This window comes from Vombatus ursinus, unplaced genomic scaffold (assembly GCF_900497805.2).
Source record: "Vombatus ursinus unplaced genomic scaffold, bare-nosed wombat genome assembly UNPS02014884.1, whole genome shotgun sequence".
NCBI classification, from domain to species: Eukaryota; Metazoa; Chordata; class Mammalia; order Diprotodontia; family Vombatidae; genus Vombatus; species Vombatus ursinus.
Window position 1 is genome coordinate 574,728 of NW_020954662.1, and position 17,896 is coordinate 592,623.

Genomic DNA, 17,896 nt, shown 5'->3' on the forward strand with positions numbered 1-17,896 from the left:
TATTGGCCTTATAAGTTAATTTTAGTGGGTGTGCAATTGATTGAAATCAAAGCTTAATGAAGGCCAGAGTCTGGGGGTTGGGGGAGCAGGGTGGGGAATGATATTTTGTTTTCTTCATTGCTCCAGGTCTGAGATAATCTTCAAAGGCTTTAATTAGCTTTTCTAATCAGCCCTTCTTCTCTGGAAGTGGAGGTTTGAAGAGGAAAGGCTAGACTCCCTCTGGCTGTCCTGAAACCCTGCTCCACCAAGAAGGGGCTGCAGTGTTCTGAGCTTCAGTCAGACCTTCCTCTGTTTGGTTCCAGCCCTCGTTGGGGGCCATTGTAGCACCTCGGTGGTCCCTGTTTGCCCAGGCTCCACTCTCTCTCACCACTTCCCCCACTGCTCTTTTAGTTGCATCCTGCAATCAGGTCAAAGTTGTCTGGGGGCATTCTTCATCTATATAAGGACAGAATATGGAGGCCTCAGCAGGGGCAGCCCCGCCCTTCCTTGGACGGGGAAGAATTCCGGGAAAAGATGCAGAGCTCTGTCTTCAAAATAGGGCTGCTGTCAAGTCAAAGTCAAATACATAACATTTTTCTCATTGACTTGATTTAAGATTTAATTAAATCTAGGTCGCGTGCTTATCAATTGGGAGCAATAAATAACATGCCGAATAATAGTCAAGACCCGAAAAGATCTCAACAGGCTAAAATGTTGTGCCGATCCAGTCCAGCAAAAGTAAACAGGAATAATAATAGCATTTATATAGCACTTTAAAGTTTGCAAAACTCTTTACAAGGAGGTACATGCTATTATTACCCACATTTTACAGATTAGGAAACTGAGGCAGATAAGTCCGTTTTCCTCAGTGTGTGGGGCAGGGTTTGAATTCAGTTCTTTCTGATTCCAGGTCCGGTACTCTGTCCACTGGGTCATAAATTCTAAATGTAAATTCTGTACTGAAGTTCCAAAATCAACTTCACAAATACAAGAGAGAAGAGTCGTGGCCAGACAGCTGTTTGTCTGAAGATAATCTAGGGTTTGAGATGGGTTGTGGTCTCTGAGTGAGCCAGAAGCATGAAGTGGCAGCCCCACGGCTGATGCAATCTTGGACCACATTAAAGAGGCGTCTTGAGTATCTTGGCCTAGAGAGACGACAGCCCTGCAGTCCTCTGCACTGGCCAGGCCGCAGGTGTGGAGTTGGCTTCAGTTCTGAGCTCCACGTTTTAGGGAGGTCAGTGATAAGGTGGAGCGTGTCTGGAGGAGAGGCCCGGGGCCAGGGGGACATGAATGGGAGAAGGTAGAGCTGCTGTCTTCAGGAGGCATCATTTGGAAGAGGGATTCGATTAGTTCTGCCTGGTCTCAGGAGCAAATGAAAGAACAATTGTGGTTTCTAGAGGTGGCTTTAAGCTCGGTAGAAGGAGAACTTTGTAAGCACTGCAAGTACCCAGGAGTAGAGAGGGCTGCCTCAGGAGGTGTGTGTGGCGTGTCCTTCCTTACTCAGGGTGTTCCCGGAGAGCTTGGACACGTTGTAGAGAGGATGCTTTTTCAGGGAGGGCTTAGACCGGACAGTCTCTGAAGTCCGTTCGTCCCCTATCGTCGTCTTCCCCCCCCACCCTCCAGCTGAAATTGTGCAAGTCTTTCTACTCGTGAAGACCTGCATCGCCTGTCTCCTTGGTGTGAAGGGATGAGCTCTCAAGGCAATTGCCACTTGCGGGCTCCACTCCTGGCCACTACCTCCCCTTCTAGCTCCTTCAGCCTCAGTGACCAGTAGGATCACGGGGCCCCACTTTATGTGTTTCCACATTAAAGATGAGCCATAGCTGCAGGGGCCTTTCTAGAGAGAAGGGCCATGGCTGGCTGTGGGACAGGAAAGGAGTGTAGGGTGAACACGGTTTGGAGACCCATAAGCATGTCTTCCACAAAAAGTCTGCGCACCTCTTGTTGATGTGTGATCATGCTATTGGGCTGTCCCATTGGGAGTGTTTGGCAAACATTAATTGCTCACACATTCAAGGCATCATGCTCGTTGTATAGATGAATACTGAAGCACAGGTCCTGCCTTCAGGGGGCTTGCACTCTACTTAGGGGGAATTACAGTACACAAATCAGTATGATAGAAGACAGAGTATGCTGACAGTCCAATTTGGAAACTCTGTCAGCAGGGGGAACTGTCAATGAATCCTGAAGGTATGTGTCACAAGGTACGGTACATCATACCCAAGGTGTGTCTTTAAGGGGCTTTGTGGCGTGATCGAAAGGAAAGTCCTGGTCTCCTAAGAGTTTGATCAGACCTAGAACCAGGTATCTGGATCTCTGGTCTCCGTTTCCTCTGTGAAATGGAATGAATAAGGTCTCCTCGCCTACCCCAGAGAATTGTGAAGAGCATTTGAGAAAGTGTGTGTGGAAACACTTCAAAGAACATGAAACTCTTACATAAATTCCAGATTTTCAGGGATTTCAGGGCTGAGTGAGACTTGGTGAGCTCCATTAGTGCATCCCCCTCCTCCAGCTTCCGGCTGTCCCACACTTTGTCCTGACAAGAGAGATTTCCATTTCCCCTGACTCCAGAGACCTCCAGGGATGGCAGTTCCTCAGTTTCCCTCCTACATCTGCTGCTTAGAGAACAGCTTGGTTAGTGCGGTGGGCTCTGCGATTCAGCTTGTCAGAGGTATAATTAGTATTTTGGTTTTGACATATATTATTTGTCTTCTCAGCCATGCAGAAAGAGAGCCTCTGAGAACACAAGGTGTCTGCTGTGGGGCTTCCCAGCTTTCTAAGCAATTAGACAGCCATGGTGGTAGCGGATTACCTCAGCATTTAGGTGGAAACCCAGTTTGCCAGGGAAGGGAGTCACATGAGAGAGGCGAGGTGAGGACCACGAGGGACAGGGCTTTCTCTCCTGCTTTGGAGGGAATTGAGTTTGAATCACTTTGTGGTTTTCCATTCACAGCTTTGGGGCAGGGGGAGAAAGCGTGGGCCCAGGGGTACCTTGAGAATGCTTGTCCTTGTGACTTGCTAACACTGGCCTAACTACTTCAGTTTCTAGGGTGCCTGTCTCTTCACTGCTGCCCCTAAGAGATCAGAGCCAAGCACACGCTGCACATGGTTGTTTCGCATTCAAATCCATAAAGAGAATCCCAGTTCCCAGATGACCCTGGCAGTAGTCCCCTAACTGGGCATCCCACATTTACCCTAATGAAGTCTGCCCTTCCTCCAGTTGCCTTTTGCTAGAAAGAAGGCCATGGGCAAAAATAGGAAGATGGTGAAAAGAAGCCCATTCGCTTTGATATGCCCCCCTGAAACCCTGCATTATGAAGTGGGACCCTCTTTTAAAAATGCCTAGGTTCCTAAAACCGAATAGCCAACAGTCATGCTTTGGGTTGTGTGCTAGGAGAATAAGTCCAACTCTGACTGGATGAAGAGATTTCTCCCCTTTTGGTAATTGGAGTAACGGCTGCCTCCTTTTCTCCTGCTCTGAGAGCCCTAGGCCACTTGGCACAGAGTGGTTTCCTGTGAGCCTCTCTGCTGCAGTGTTAGGGAAGTTACCTTTAATGGCTTGGTCATCTCCTGGCGCTGCTAAAGCCTAGTCTGGGGAGAGAGCCTCTGACACACAGGGTGGTGTCCACTGGCACCGCCCCCGCACCCCGCCCCTGCCACCAGCAAGATTCATTTCATTCATTCATTTACTTGATGCTCTCTTGGGCTGCTTCAGAGCTAGCATCTGGAAGGGTTTGATTTCGTTCTCTTTCTCTTTTCCCCTTCTCCAAAGGGCAGCTTGGGGGTAGCATCAAGAGCAGTGGTCCGGGGACAGGGAGGCCTGGGTTTGACTTCCTGATCTTCCCCTGGCTTACTGCATCGCCTCCGCCAGTCCCTTAATTTCTCGGATTATCCATTTTCTAGGCTTGAAAAATGGAGGGGTTTAACTGAAATATCAAAGTCTCTTCTGATTCCTTCATTCCAATTCCTTTCTCTCCCTGCTCTCCAGCCCCCCTTTGGTCTTCATAGACATTGTTTCTCCTGATTGTAATCCCTAGCAGTAGACAGTGTCAGAGCCAGACAAAACAAAGAATGTTAAAATCAACAATGTTGGAGCTGGATATTCTGGAGCCTAAGGCATAGTAGAGTGGATAGAGTGCTTAGAAATCGGTTTTCAAATTTTACCCTGACACTTTCTAGCATGTGACGGTAGGCAAGTCCCTTAATCCCTCTGATCCTCAGTGTCCTCATCTGTATGATGGGGATGATAATCTCTGAGGCGCCTGCTTCCCAGCATTCCAGTGAGCCTCAGATGAGACAACACATGTAAAGGCACTTTAAAGGTTGCAACATGCTTTGCATAAATTAGCTCATTTGATCCTCACAAAAACCCTGAAAGGTTGGAGCTGTAATTATCCCCATTTTACAGCTAAAGAAACTGAAGCCAAGAGAGGTGAGGGACTTGCTTATTTATGTCTGGGGCAGGACTTGCAGGCCCAGCGCTTGATCCCCTATGCTACGAGCTATCTCCCATAAAGACTGGTTTTTAATAAACTCTTGTTGAATTGAACTAAATGTTAGAACTATTTCTAGTTCAGTTCATTTTGCAAGTTGGGAAACTGAGGCCAGGAGCAGTTAAGTGACCTGCCAGAAGTTACATGAAATGACCGAGCTTTCGTAAAGTGACATTGGCTGAGCTAAAATGGGAAAATGTGTTTTCCGCAGACAAAATGTTGTGGGGTTGGGGAATGAGTGTGGCACAAGTTAGCGCTGTCACCAAGAACAATGACACATCCCAAGCCCCTTGCCTGTAGAGAGCAGAGCTTGTTTGCCCAAGATTGTTGCCTGTTGCAAAGAGAGATTTCTTTCTCTTGAGGAAAAAATAAAAGCCATTTCAAAGATTGCTGTAAAGTTCTGCAGCCACAGTCCAGATGTGCCCTTGTAAAGTATGGCTGGTATTGCAGTTGTACATGCCTAAGCGGATTGGTATGTTTGCTTGGGGGTAGGGCTATTACACCTGTGTGTACTGGAAAAAGGGTCTGTAAAATACCTGTCCCGAGTCCACAGGCCAACTCTGGGGCAGGGTCAGCAAACTTGGGCCGAATACACAAACACTGCAAACTTTGCTCTTGCGTGAGCTGTGGATATGGTCCACCCACAGGGAAAGTTTGGGGCTTTCTCCATTTTCACTGGTGCCAAGTTTACTTTCTGTAATTAGTAGATGTTAAATCATGCTAATGCAGGAAGTAGCATTCCAGATGTATGTAGTAGCCTTTCTTGAACAGTTTAGAATATTGTGTCGCTGCCATCTGGGCACCACATCCCAGGCAGAACATTGATAAGATGCTGACGCTTGTCCAGAGGGGAGTGACCAGGATACTTAGGGAACTAGAAACCATACCATACCATACCATGATCTTTTGAAGGAATTGACAGCATTTTATCTGAAGGAGAGAAGGCATATGTGGGACATTATCTAGAACAGTTATTACTTGGTTTATTCTGTTTTGTCCCCACAGGGTTCAACTAGGGATTAGTGAGTAGACTTTACAGGGAGGCACATTTTGGCTCATTATAAGAAAGAACTCCCTTAATAGTGGGACCTTCCGGAGATAGATAGCAGGTCACTGTCACTGAAAGTGATTCAACAGAAGCTGAACAGTCTGTTTGTTGGGGATGCTAGAGAAAGCTAGTGCTTCAGGATGGGCTGGACTAGAGGACCACTGAGGTCCCCCCTAACCCACTGATGGGTTACTCTCCCATCTGAGAGTTCTATGAACTTCCCCACCATTCCCTATGCTGAATGGTACAGTGAAAAAGTAGGGGTCATTTCTGCCCAGGGCCTGCTGGAGACAGCCGTAATAGAAATGGGAAGGGAATTTTTAGTGAATTGGAATGGAATCCAGACTTCCTGATCGTTTGTTTATCTTTCACCCTTCATCCGTTAGCATTTACATGTCTGGGTGGCTTGTCTCTCTTTTTCCAGGTTGAACACCTGGGATGTGTGTGTTTCCTTCTTTGGAACCAAACTGTTCATTCCCTTATTTCTGCTCACTGAGGCACAGAAGGAAAGGAGGGGCGGGGCAGTATGTGCAGAGAAATGGCACTTCAGGGGCAGCTAGGTGGTACAGTGGGTGGAGTCAGGAGGACCTGAGTTAAATCCGGTCTCAGAAATATAACACTTACTAGCTGTGTGACTTTGGGCAAGTCACTTAACCCCAGTTGCCTCACAAAAGAAAAAAAAGAGAGAGAGAGAGATGGCACTTCATAGATATATTATTCTTTAATTATTATATAAAATTATTTTTTTTTTTTTTTTGGTGAGGCAATTGGGGTTAAGTGACTTGCCCATGGTCACACAGCTAGTCAGTGTTATGTGTCTGAGGCTGGATTTGAACTCATGTCCTCCTGATTTCAGTTCCTGTGCTCTATCCACTGTGCCACCTAGCTGCCCCAGAGAAATGGCACCTCAAGAAAAGAGGCTGTAGTCATTCCTCAGAATGAATTGGTGGTTTTAATGGAAACCATGTCTGTCACACCTTGGGACCACCAGCAGAGAGCCCATACTGAAGACCTGGGTTCTGATCCTAGTTCTGCTCTTTGATTTTAACTTTTCAGTGTCCTTATTTCTAAAATGAGATTAGACTACATGGTCTTTAAGGACTCTTCCAGCTCTGATATCCATCTAGCCATATTCTTAAGGCCCTGATATTCGATCTGATCACATGCCTTTTGTTGGTTCTCCACAATGGCAGATGTCACTGCCCTCCAGGTAGAAAACCAATGAAAATGAGTAGTCATTGTCCATAGAAGACTGACTGTCGCCTTATCCCGTATCTCTTGGCATAGAACGTACAGGTTGAAAATAAACTTCATAGATCACCTTGTCAGTCAGTCAACAAATATTTATTAAGAGCCTCACATGGGCAGGCAGTGAGTTAAGTGCTGAGGTTACAAGGAAAGTCAAAAACACTCTCCTACCCTCAGGAAACTCACTGTCCAAATCATCTTTACCACCTCCCCATCTTCCCCTCCACTGTAAAGCTCTTTTGTGCCTTTTTTTATGTGAATAATTTACCCCAATCTACCTCTCCTTTTCCCCCTTCTCCCAGTGAATTATTCTTTCTCACCACTTAATTTTATTTTTTTTAGATATCATCCTATCATATTCAGCTTACACCTGTGCCCTCTGTCTTTGTATATTCCTTCTAATTGCCCTTATAATGAAAATATTCTTAAGAGTAACAAGTATCATCTTCCCACATAGAAATGTAAGCAGTTTAACCTTATTGAAACCCTTATGATTTCTCTTTCCTCTTTATCTTTTTATGCTTCTTTTGAGTCTTATATCAGAAAGTCAGATTTTCTAATCAGCTCTGGTCTTTTCATCAGGAATGCTTGAAAGTCCTGTTTCATTAGCTATCCATTTTTTTCCCCTGAAAGATTATGTGCAGTTTTACTGGGTAGGTGATTCTTGGTTGTAATCCTAGCTCCTTTGCTCTCCAGAATATCATTCCAAGCTCTCTACCCCTTTGATGCCCAAGCTGCTAAAGCTTGGGTTATGACTGTGGTTTTACAATATATGAATTGTTTCTTTCTGACTGTTTGCAATATTTTCTCTTTGACCAGGGAGCCCTGGAATTTGATTATAATATTCCTAGAGTCTTCATTTGGAGATTTATTTCAGGAGGTTATCACTGGATTCTTTCAATTTTATTTTACCCTCTTTTTTGAGAATGTTAGGGCAGTTTTCCTTGATAATTTCTTGAAAGATATTATCTAGGCCCTTTTTCTGATCATGGTTTTCAGGTAGTCCAATAATTCTTAAATAATCTCTCCTTGATGTGTTTACTAGGTTAGTTTTTCCAATGAGATATTTCACATTTTCTTCTATTTTTCTCATTCTTTTTATTTTGTTTTATTTTCTTGATGTCTCATGGAGTCATTAACTTCCACTTGTCCAATTTTAATTTTTAAGGAATTATTTTCTTCAGTGAACCTTTTTACTTCCTTTTCCATTTAACCAATTCTGCTTTTTAAGACGTTCTTCTCTTCAGTGGATTTTTGTGCGTCTTTTACCATTTGACTTATTCTGTTTTTTAAGGTATTATTTTCTTCAGTATTTTTTAGTGCCTTCTTTGCCAAGCTGTTGACTCTTCTTTCATGATTTTCTTGTATCACTTATTTCTTTTCTCAGTTTTTCCTCTGTCTCTCTAATTTCATTTTTAAAATCCTTTTGAGCTCTTTCAGGAGTCCTTTCTTTTGGACCAAAGATGAATTTTCATTTTTCTTTGAGACTTTGGATATAGCAGTTTTGGCTTTGTTACCTTCTTCTGAGTTTATGTTTTGATCTTCCCTTCACCATAGTAACTTTCTGTGGTCAGGTTCTTTTTGTTCTTGTTATTGTTGTTTGCTCATTTTTCTAGGCTATTTCTTTGCTTATAATTTTATATGTTAAAATTGGGCTGTGCTCCCAAGGTGGAGGGGACGCTATCCCAATCTTCAGGTTTTTGGTGCCCCTGTTTTCAGAGCTAGTTCTGGGGGTTTATAAGTTTTCAGTTTTTCCAAGGTGGTATGATATAAGGAAAAGTGTATTTACTACTCTCCTGGCCTGTGCTCTGGTCTGTGAACAATCACAAGCACTCTTTTCCACCCTGGAACTGTGACCAGGGTCCCCCACTGCCCTGTGGCTGCAGGCTGTTAGTGCTAGTGCTTCTCCTTAACCTGGGATGTAAGACCCAGGACTGAGCCTGGATCCGAGTGTGGGCAATGCAACAGAGTCCTGCACCCAGGGCCAGCAGAGGGGCCCATGTAATCTCCTTCTGACCAGTTGTCCAGTCCCTTACTGTGTGTGTGGTCTGAGAGTTCTGGAAGCCACCACTGTCATTACTAGTTCAGTAGCCCCTAAGCCTGCTGCTAGTTTGCTGGGGCAAGGCCTGTGCTCCACTCTCACCTTGGTATGAGAGACCTTTCCTGCCAACCTTCTGAATTGTCTTGGGCTCGAAAAATTGTTTCACTCCATTCTTTTATGGGTTCTGCCACTCCAGTGTTCGTTTTGAGGCATTATTTTAAGTTGTTTGGAGGGGAATTTGGGAGAGTTCAGGCAAGTCCCTGGCTTTTCTCTGCCATCTTGGCTTCACCACAAGGAACTCACTGACTTAACTGTAGAGACAACATACAACTTTTTACAAAAATACAGATACAGAAAAAATTGGAGGTAATCTCAGAGGGAAGGTACTAGCATTATTTTTTTAATTTATTAATCTATTTTGATTTATCAACAATCACTTCCATAAGCTTTTGAGTTTTAAATTTTTCTCCCCTTCCTTCCTCCTCTGATATAGGCTATACATTCCTATTAAACATATTGTCACATTACTGATGTTGTAAGGAAGAATTAGAACCAATAGGAGGAACCACCAGAAAGAGGAAACAAAACAAAACAGAAGGAAAAAGAGGAGCAAATAGTATGCTTCAATCTAAATGTATAAGTTATTGTAGGTTAGATTCCTTTTCTCTCCTTCCCATGGACCCTTCCTCTAACCTGTCCAGTCCTTTCTTTCTGAATCCTCACAACACATAAAAAGTCCCACCTAGGTTAGCACACTCGATTTTATCCTAGTCTCTGCTTGCCTCCTGTTTACAATAAGCCTTGGCTACCCAAATAAACTGTTAATTCTCTGAGATCGAGGACCGTGCCTTTTCCGTCACAGGCTCATAGGTCCGGGGCTGGAAAGAATTCATAGAGGCCTGTCTTTGGGAGTCCTTCCACTCCCTCCTCCCTAGCCCCATAATGTTATTTGCTGGGCTATCAAGCAGCTATAATTTCAGGGAAAAGGTGGCAGGGAGAAGAGGATATGATTCCTCACACATATATAGATCAGAACCAGCCTATAACTTTGGAGATTAACTTTTGGGAGATTCCTGGGGGTTAGAGAGGTTAAGCCACAACTGCCCACAGCCACGTGACCGAGTGGTGATGCTGGAGGCCAGGTGTTTCTCAGTCTCAGTCTAATACTCCATCCCTGCTGTCTCTTACACTTGGCACGTATTGGACACCAAATAAATAGTGTTTGATTTGTCTTCCTTTATCAAAATAGTCTAAAAAGCAAACTGAAGGAGAAAAACCCCTGAGAGTTGTAGACTCAGAATACTTTGTGCCTGTCTTCAGGCTCTATCCAGCCTTTGCTGGGACCTGGCTGTGCGCCACTAGTGAGCCAGAGATGCAGACAGGCCCTCTAGAAGTTCCTGGCACCAGATCAGTCTTGGCAAAAGCTGCAGGACTGTGTTATATGTGACCGGAAGAGCTGGACTGAGTGACCTCAGGAGCCCCAGCGCTTGTGTTCTTGCGATGTGCCAGAAAGTCAGCTTCTCCAAACCTTCTCTAGGCTGAAGTGGCATCCTGCTAATTAACCAGTCTTGCTCCCCTTCCTTCTGCTTTTCTCCATGTGTTTGATCCATTAATCCATCCAGTCACTCTCTTGAGAAGTGAACTAGAAAGGCAATGTAAAGGCAGACTTCACAATGCTCCATTTGCCCAGGCCCAGCCGTAGCTCTCAGCTGGCCAGCCAAGGAATTGGGTAATTCACACTTACAGCTCAGATTCCGGAGACAGATTTCCATCCTGGGTCTTTTTGCACACCTCAGTTTCAGACACTTCATAAAGCTTTCTGAGCCTGAATATTTTCTTTTCTTCTCACTTCCGTGAAATGGGCTGTTCTGAGTGTGAAGTGTTAGGTTGGAGGGCTTTGCTCTCAGCCTACCCCCCTACCCCTGAAGTTATGTGGCTAAGGATTAATGGACATAAAGACTGTGTACCAGGCCATTACGTTACTCAGACTGGAAAAGTGATTTCCATGGGCTTGTGGTAGAGGAGAGCCTTACTGATGAATGAGGCATTTGGTCTTCCACCTTAGGAATCTGTCTTTGCTTTTTAGACTAAACCCCTATGAAGGCTTAATTTTAATTGTTTTGTGGATGATAAGGATAATGACTCACATTTCTGGAGTGCGAATTATAAATTCACAAAGTACCTTTCCCACAGCAGGCAGCCCTATAAACTGGGGAGGGTGGAAATGTTACTATGTCCATTTTACAGATCAGGAAACTAGGGCTCCAAGGAGCGACCTGCCCTGCCCATGGTCACACAGCTGGGAAATATCCAAACTAGAATTCAAACCCAGTCCTCCTGTTCCCAGGTCTAGTCCTGGATCTCAGTTATAAAATAGATTTCATTTGCCTGTCTACCCAGGATACATTTGATTTCCAGTTTGGTTCCTTGTCTTTTGTTCTATGAGAGGCAGGAATGGTACCGTGAAAAGATTCCTCTCTGGATTTGGAGTCAGAAGACCTGGATTTCAGTGACCTATTGTGAGTCACTTCATTCTTTATCCTTTAAAAAAAAAAAAAAAGAGTAACAATTCTAGCGTTCTAACTCATGGAACAGTTCTTTAAAAGAATATACATTTCTCTTCGGGAAACCTCCACTTAAAATAATTTCTCCATTCTTTACAATCCATCTGTATTTGGTATGTTTCTTCCACCCCTTCCCATGAGCTTTCTGATCTGGTTCAGTCATTCCAAGGCTCTTACAAGGGAAAACAGACCATTCTGAAGGGTTAGGGCCTCTTTGCCCACGTTGCCCCCCAGCTGTGATCAGTAACAGGCCTGCTCCCCCCTTTCTGTCCTCCTAGAAAGCCAGTGAAATTCTGACACTCTTGGGCATTGGCAGAGCACCCGGCAGGCTTCCATCCCAGCATGCCCTCGACACACGGCCGCATTGGATTGTTCCCATTGACGTGCAAGGCCCAGGAGGGAGTCATCGGCGATGGCCGAGCCGCCTGATTGAAATAGCATGTTAGCATTTAAACAATATTAATACTATTTGACTCATTAAATATACAAAGGCTGGTGTAAGTGCTTCCATGTGTGTGCCGTTAGCTCGGGCGGGAGCCTCGTCAGATGGCTTCATGTGGTTTCAGACAACATTTTAGTGCATTCTTAAAATACCCACAAAAGCCTTTATGTAAAAACTCATAAATGTGAACCACATAAAAATTATTTTTTCCCCTGTTCCATGTCATTATGATCAAAGTACGGTAGGTAAGAATAGATTTCCAAAGCTTGTTGAGGTCCCTCTTTAATTAATGTTTCACGCGCAGAGCAAGCCCATAAACTGTGTAATAGGGGATCTGTCTGTAGAGTCTGTAATGATGGTTGTGCTCGTTGTCTTGGAAGGAAGTGTGCTTGGGGAGCTCTCTTAAAAGCACTTGTTGGGTTGACATTTCTGGGTGACTCTGAAGTAGTCTCTTCGGATCTCCCTCAGTCCCTTTGCTCTCTTTACCTCCATGTGTCAGGCAGGTTGGAACTTGTGATTGCTGTGGGCTGCAGCCATTCCTTTAGGTGCTGGAAATGCAAGACTGTTCTCAAAAAGTCAGGGCTATTTGTCATAACGGGTTGACTCAGCCAGGGGCTACCCTGTTTCCAAAGAGGGTTATGGGCTAGCTTCAAGGGGAGAGCTTTGAGGAGACACCAGAAATAAAAAGTACTTTGTGGATTTTAATCACTATAGAATTCTTACTCTCTAGTTCTGTGGCAGTGATTTATCATTGAAAACTAAAAAGAAATCACTTTGTATCTAGATAACATACCACTTCTGCCTCAGGTCTTTTGGTCCTTTTGACCTGGTGAGAGGTGTCGTGAGTGGAAGGAGAGGGAGGAGTAGCAGGAGACATAAGAAACGGTGAGGGGCTCTAGAGAGAAGCTCCTCATAAAAGACAAGGGAGAACTGGAGAATTTTTCCCTTTGCCAGGCCACAGGGTGGGGCATTGGATGGGAAATGACCAGTTCCACCTTAGAAAATGTCGACACACTCCTGTTTTTCTTTCTGGACATAAACAGAAAACTGGGATGGGGCTAAGGGAGAAAATGGAAGCTACCTGGGGCTTTGGAGAGCTGTCAGGCCCCCAAGATTTCTCATGATTTCCTTCCAGACTAGTTTCCCCCTCCCTATTTCCTGCAGTGTTCTGGTGCACATGGGGTTAGCATCCACCCAAGAACAACATGGTATCATGGGTTTGAGAAGTTGAGTGATTGGCGGGCCTCAAAGACCCAAAACTTTTCAGCTGCAAAACTGTTTAGGGAGCCGGCTGATGAAAATGCCAGTCAGGTTCCAAGCCATCTTTCCAGTGTGGCCTTGTGGCCTCCAGGCCAAAAGTAAGAGGGAGTTACTGGCTCTTCCACTTCCCTCGGCACATAAGGGATGCCACGGTCATAAAGTTGTTTTTCTCCCTTTTGACTTGGGGCTGCCCTCCCAACAGGCAGACTGGGTGGAAAACTCACCAGGTTTTAGAATCCAGTGATCAGCCGCCTAAAGAAACAGTGTTAACGAGCTTGTTGTGGGCTGATTCAAGCTAATTTGGTCATTATTGTAGGCTTGACTAATAATTTAGCTAACTGGCTCAGGGAGTCATTAAAATCTGACAAAACAGGCAGGAACACTTGCAGAGCTTATGGTGCTGGATTCTCTGGGGCGTTGTAAAATTCCAAGTCCTGTAATGGCTTCAGCTTTGAATCCTTGTTAAATCTCTCTTGAATGTACTCCAGGAATACAGGTGACATGTCATGGTAATGCCCCTGTGGACTCACAAAAATGACCCAGTCTACAGCTAGAACACCATTTGGATATGTATGGTTTTCAGGAGGGCTGCATTCTGATTAGGATGGCCCTCTTTTTGGGTCCAGGTTACCTCCCTGAGTCAAGTTACTCCGAAAACACTAGGATCACGTTGGATTTCCAAGAGATAACCCAGAGATTTCTAGCATTGGAACCCAGTAGTATAGCAGGCTGTACCTGAAGATCTGATTACTTCAGCATTAAGCGCCTACCCCTCATGAAGATCTGTTATTGGCAGTGGGGCTGGTGAGATGCAGGCATAGATAACTCTACTAAAAACTTAGCTGTGATTAATACATCTGAGGTACAATGTGAGATCTGTGGGGTGAGGGCATTCCAGAGGAATACCAGTGAGGGGTGGGGGGTGATCATACAAGGCTTCTGGAGTTGAGCTTTTAAGCCTGAGTAGATGGACCACCAATAAAAAAGAACAGAGAATATGTTCCCCATAGCAGGGACAGCATATATACAAAGGCACAGGGCAGAGGTTCAGAGGCACATTTTGGCTGGAGTCTCCATCATATGTGAGGAGGGCAAATGTGAAGGGTTGAGGCTGGAAAGGGTGATAGAATCAGACTACTAAGGGCCTTCGGTGCCAGGGAGAGGAGCCCCAGATCTAGTGTTTCCCCAATTAGGGTGAAATCCCTGGGCAAAATGAATGTATTGTAGAGTCTTCTATTTCCCCCAAAATGGCCTCCAAGTTTTACAGAATGGGATGATACATCTGTCCCCAAAGGCAAAATAAGTCTACGTTGGACACGTTTCCTTCAAGTGCTAGTTGGACAGGTTCTTAATGATCGGGATACTGGTTACTTTGAATGCCAATGTAGAGGTCAGAAGACCCAGGTTCAAGTTCCAACTCAGTCATTAACCAGCTGTATGACCTTAGGCAAGTCACTCCTCTCTAGACCTGCATTCCTCCAGCTGTAAAATAAGAGGGGTGGATGAGATGGTCTCTAACGTCCCTTCCAGCTCTTGACATTCTACAATTCTACTGGATTTTCTTGTGCCCAAACTGTAATTAGAATACATTATCCTGCCCTTTCCATGAAGGATTGAAATTTAAGGTCAGCCTTTCTACTTGATGGCTCTGTCAGTCCTGATACAATAACCTTTCTTGAGTATCAGTGGTTTTAGATTCACAATAGAGTCGATGCTGGGCTTGGTGCAGATTGGAGAGTTCAACTTTTCTGTTCAGGCAGAGAAGCGTGCTTTTAGTTACGTGAGATTAGTGCTTCAGTTGTGGTTGCCAGCCATAGGACCCTGGACAAGTCATTTTTTTTTTTTTTTTTAATTTTTTTTTGTGGGGTGGGGGGGTGAGGCAGTTGGGTTTCGGTGACTTGTCCAAGGTCACACAGCTAGTAAGTGTCAAGTTTCTGAATCCGGATTTGAACTCAGGTCTTCCAAGGCCAGAACTCTATCCACTGTACCACCTAGCTGCCCCTGGACAAGTCATTCAACCTCTCTTGGGGATGGGTTTGCTCATCTACAAAATGGAGGTAATAATAACACCTACCTATGTTGTGAGATTAAGGGAGATAAGCTGTATAAAGTACTTTGAAACTTTCTGGTGCTGTGTAAATGTCAGCTATTATTATTAGTGGTAGTACCCTTGGATAATTACACCAAGCTGAAATAGTAGTTGCTGTGATTGAGTACTGCCTTCCCTCGTGTCCCCCCACCTCCTCCCCCCATCTGAGCTCCTGAGTGTCTGCAGTGTTGTCTTCATCCCATGGAAAATGAAAAGAAATTGACATCTCCCTCTCTTGGATCTCCATCTCTGGCACACCCTTACCACACTTTCCATTCTTTTTTCTTTCCCTCTATACATTTTATCTTAATTAGGAGGCTCAATCTAAGGATTTTCCAGACTGGCTCAGACAAAAATGGGAATGATGTTGTTCAGCACAGCCCTGAATTTCTGGCCGGCTTTTGTAGCTAGCTCCTCTTGAAAGAGCTGCTTTGCTTAATTGGAACTGGAGGCCCCATTTGTTCAGATCCTTAAGGAATCTGTAACTGTTGAGGTTACTCTAACTTTTGTTTCCTCTTCCGCTTCCATAAAGTATCTTCATTATAAAAGATAAATGGACATCCTGGCACCATTATCAGGCAGGGACATCCTGGAGTCCTGAGCACCCATTTAGTGGCTCTTGGCCAAATGAAAGAAGAAGGGGGACCGTGTTTTTCTCCTGGGACTTGGGTTGGTGAAGCTGAGCATGGAAGCTTCCCGTCTAATCGATACCTGGGCCTCCTACAGGTATTTTGAAGGTGGTGTCTCCTCTGTCTACCTCTGGGATCTGGATCACGGCTTTGCAGGAGTGATCCTTATTAAGAAGGCTGGCGATGGATCAAAGAAGATCAAAGGCTGTTGGGATTCCATCCATGTGGTGGAAGTTCAGGTACAGACACTGACACAGCTGAAAGCAGCACCACAGGAAAGGAGGCGGCATCTGATTCAGGACAGCTAAGCCCCACGATCCTGCATGGCAGCTAATGTTTCTTATTTTAAAAGCAGGGGGTGGATGGGGTAGAGTTTAAACCCCTGTTAATGCTGGAAAATACCCTGAAGCCATTTGGACAAAGATAAGTTAGAATTATATAATAGTAATAACAACGATAAAGAAACCAGAGGGATTGAAAATAGGCCTTTGCCCTGGATGCAGAGCATACTTGGAAAATCTAAGCCTCTGCAGATCCTTAACCCTGTACCTCAGTAAAGAAAACCAAGTAGTTGGGTGGTGGGGGCAGCGTTCTGTCTCTGTATCTAAGCGACCAAGCATCTCTCAGTTGCTGGCTGTGTGCTAGGTCCTCTGCCAGATGCCAAAGAGAAGAAGACGAATTGGAAAGTGTCCCTGGCCTGAGGTAGCTTCCATTCTATCAGAGGTGACAATATGTACACACATGAACAGATACAAAATGAAGGCAAACCCATAATATTTTGTATCCAAGGTGATTTGGCAAGAGGTTGAGGGCATGCTAGATTTTAAAATCATTTGGGACTTTAAAGAAAACACATAACTTCTAACGAAGCATTTCAGTGCCTGCTTAGTGCTTGATGCAGTGGACGTAGAGGCGAAAAGGAAGTGTTCCCTCCCTTTAAGGAGCTTCCAGGTACATCTATAGGTATCTAAGAAATACGGCAGGATCAGGAAAGGCTTCCTCCAGAAGCGCTGTTTGATCTAAACCTTGGAGGAGGCCAGAGTGCATTCCAGGAATGGAAAAGAGCCAGTAGAGAGGCACAAAAATGGGAGATATGGCCTGCATGTGTGAGGAACTGCAGAACAGGCAGTCTGACCAGTCCGTGATACAGAGCAAAGCTGGGAAGATAGGCTGGTGCCAGGGTATGTAGGGCTCAAAATGTCAAATGGAGAAATTTGTATTTGATCCGAGAGGTAGTAGGGAGACACTGGAATTTCTTCAGTAAGGGAGTGACATGGTCAGATTTATACTTTGTGTTGGAAGCTTTCTGGTGCATGGATTGGAGTGAGGGGAGACCTGATCCAGGGAAACCAGTTGGGAACCCATCGTGACAGTTAGGTGATGAGGGCCTAGACAAGGGAGATGACCACGTGAGTAGAGAAAAGGGGGTCTATGTGAGTGACGTTGTAGGCATAGGAACAACAGGATTTGGTGCTGGATTGGACATGAGGAGTCAGTAGTGACAGTGAGGTTGCAGCTGGATGGACAGTGGTGTCTTTGACAGAAGTGACAAAGTTTGGAATGGGGCTGTGTTTGAGGGAAGGACAGTGAAATCTGTTGGGCAGGATCTGAGTTGAGAACTGAGTGCGAGTGACACCTTGGTACAGTCAGTTAGAAATGTCCAATAAGCAGTTGTTGGGGTCTTTTTCTTGCGGGGGGGGGGGGGTGGAGGCTGTCACTCAGGAGAGAGACCAGGGATGGGTATATCGATTCTAAAGTCATTTGCATAGAGTTAGTAATTAAATCTGAATGGGCTATTAAGGTAATAACCAAGAAAAAAGTATAGAGAGAAAGAGAAGGCCCCAGGATAGTGCTTAAGGCTATGCCTACAGTTAGGGGACACAATATGGATGATTAGTCAGGAAAGGAAGGTGAAAAGGAGAGGTCATACTGGAAGGGAACCAGAAAGCAGAGACTTGAGAAGCCAGGGAGGGAGAAGGTGGTTAATGGTGTCATGATGCAGCATCAAAAAGAATAGGTTGAGAAAAAAGCCATCAGGTTTAGCAATTTAGACATCACTGGTAACTTTGGAGAGAGCATTTTCATTTGAATGATGAGGTCACA

At 44.9% G+C, this 17,896-nt stretch overlaps 1 protein-coding gene across 1 annotated transcript in view; it reads left to right on the top strand.

Moving 5' to 3' along the window:
- Window positions 1-17,896, top strand: part of LOC114028473 (F-actin-capping protein subunit beta) — a 165,400-nt gene that overhangs the window by 130,124 nt on the left and 17,380 nt on the right. The window contains exon 5 of the mRNA XM_027842707.1: window positions 15,891-16,032. Within this exon, the coding sequence (XP_027698508.1) occupies window positions 15,891-16,032 (142 nt within the window). The remainder of the gene's footprint in view (window positions 1-15,890; window positions 16,033-17,896) is intronic.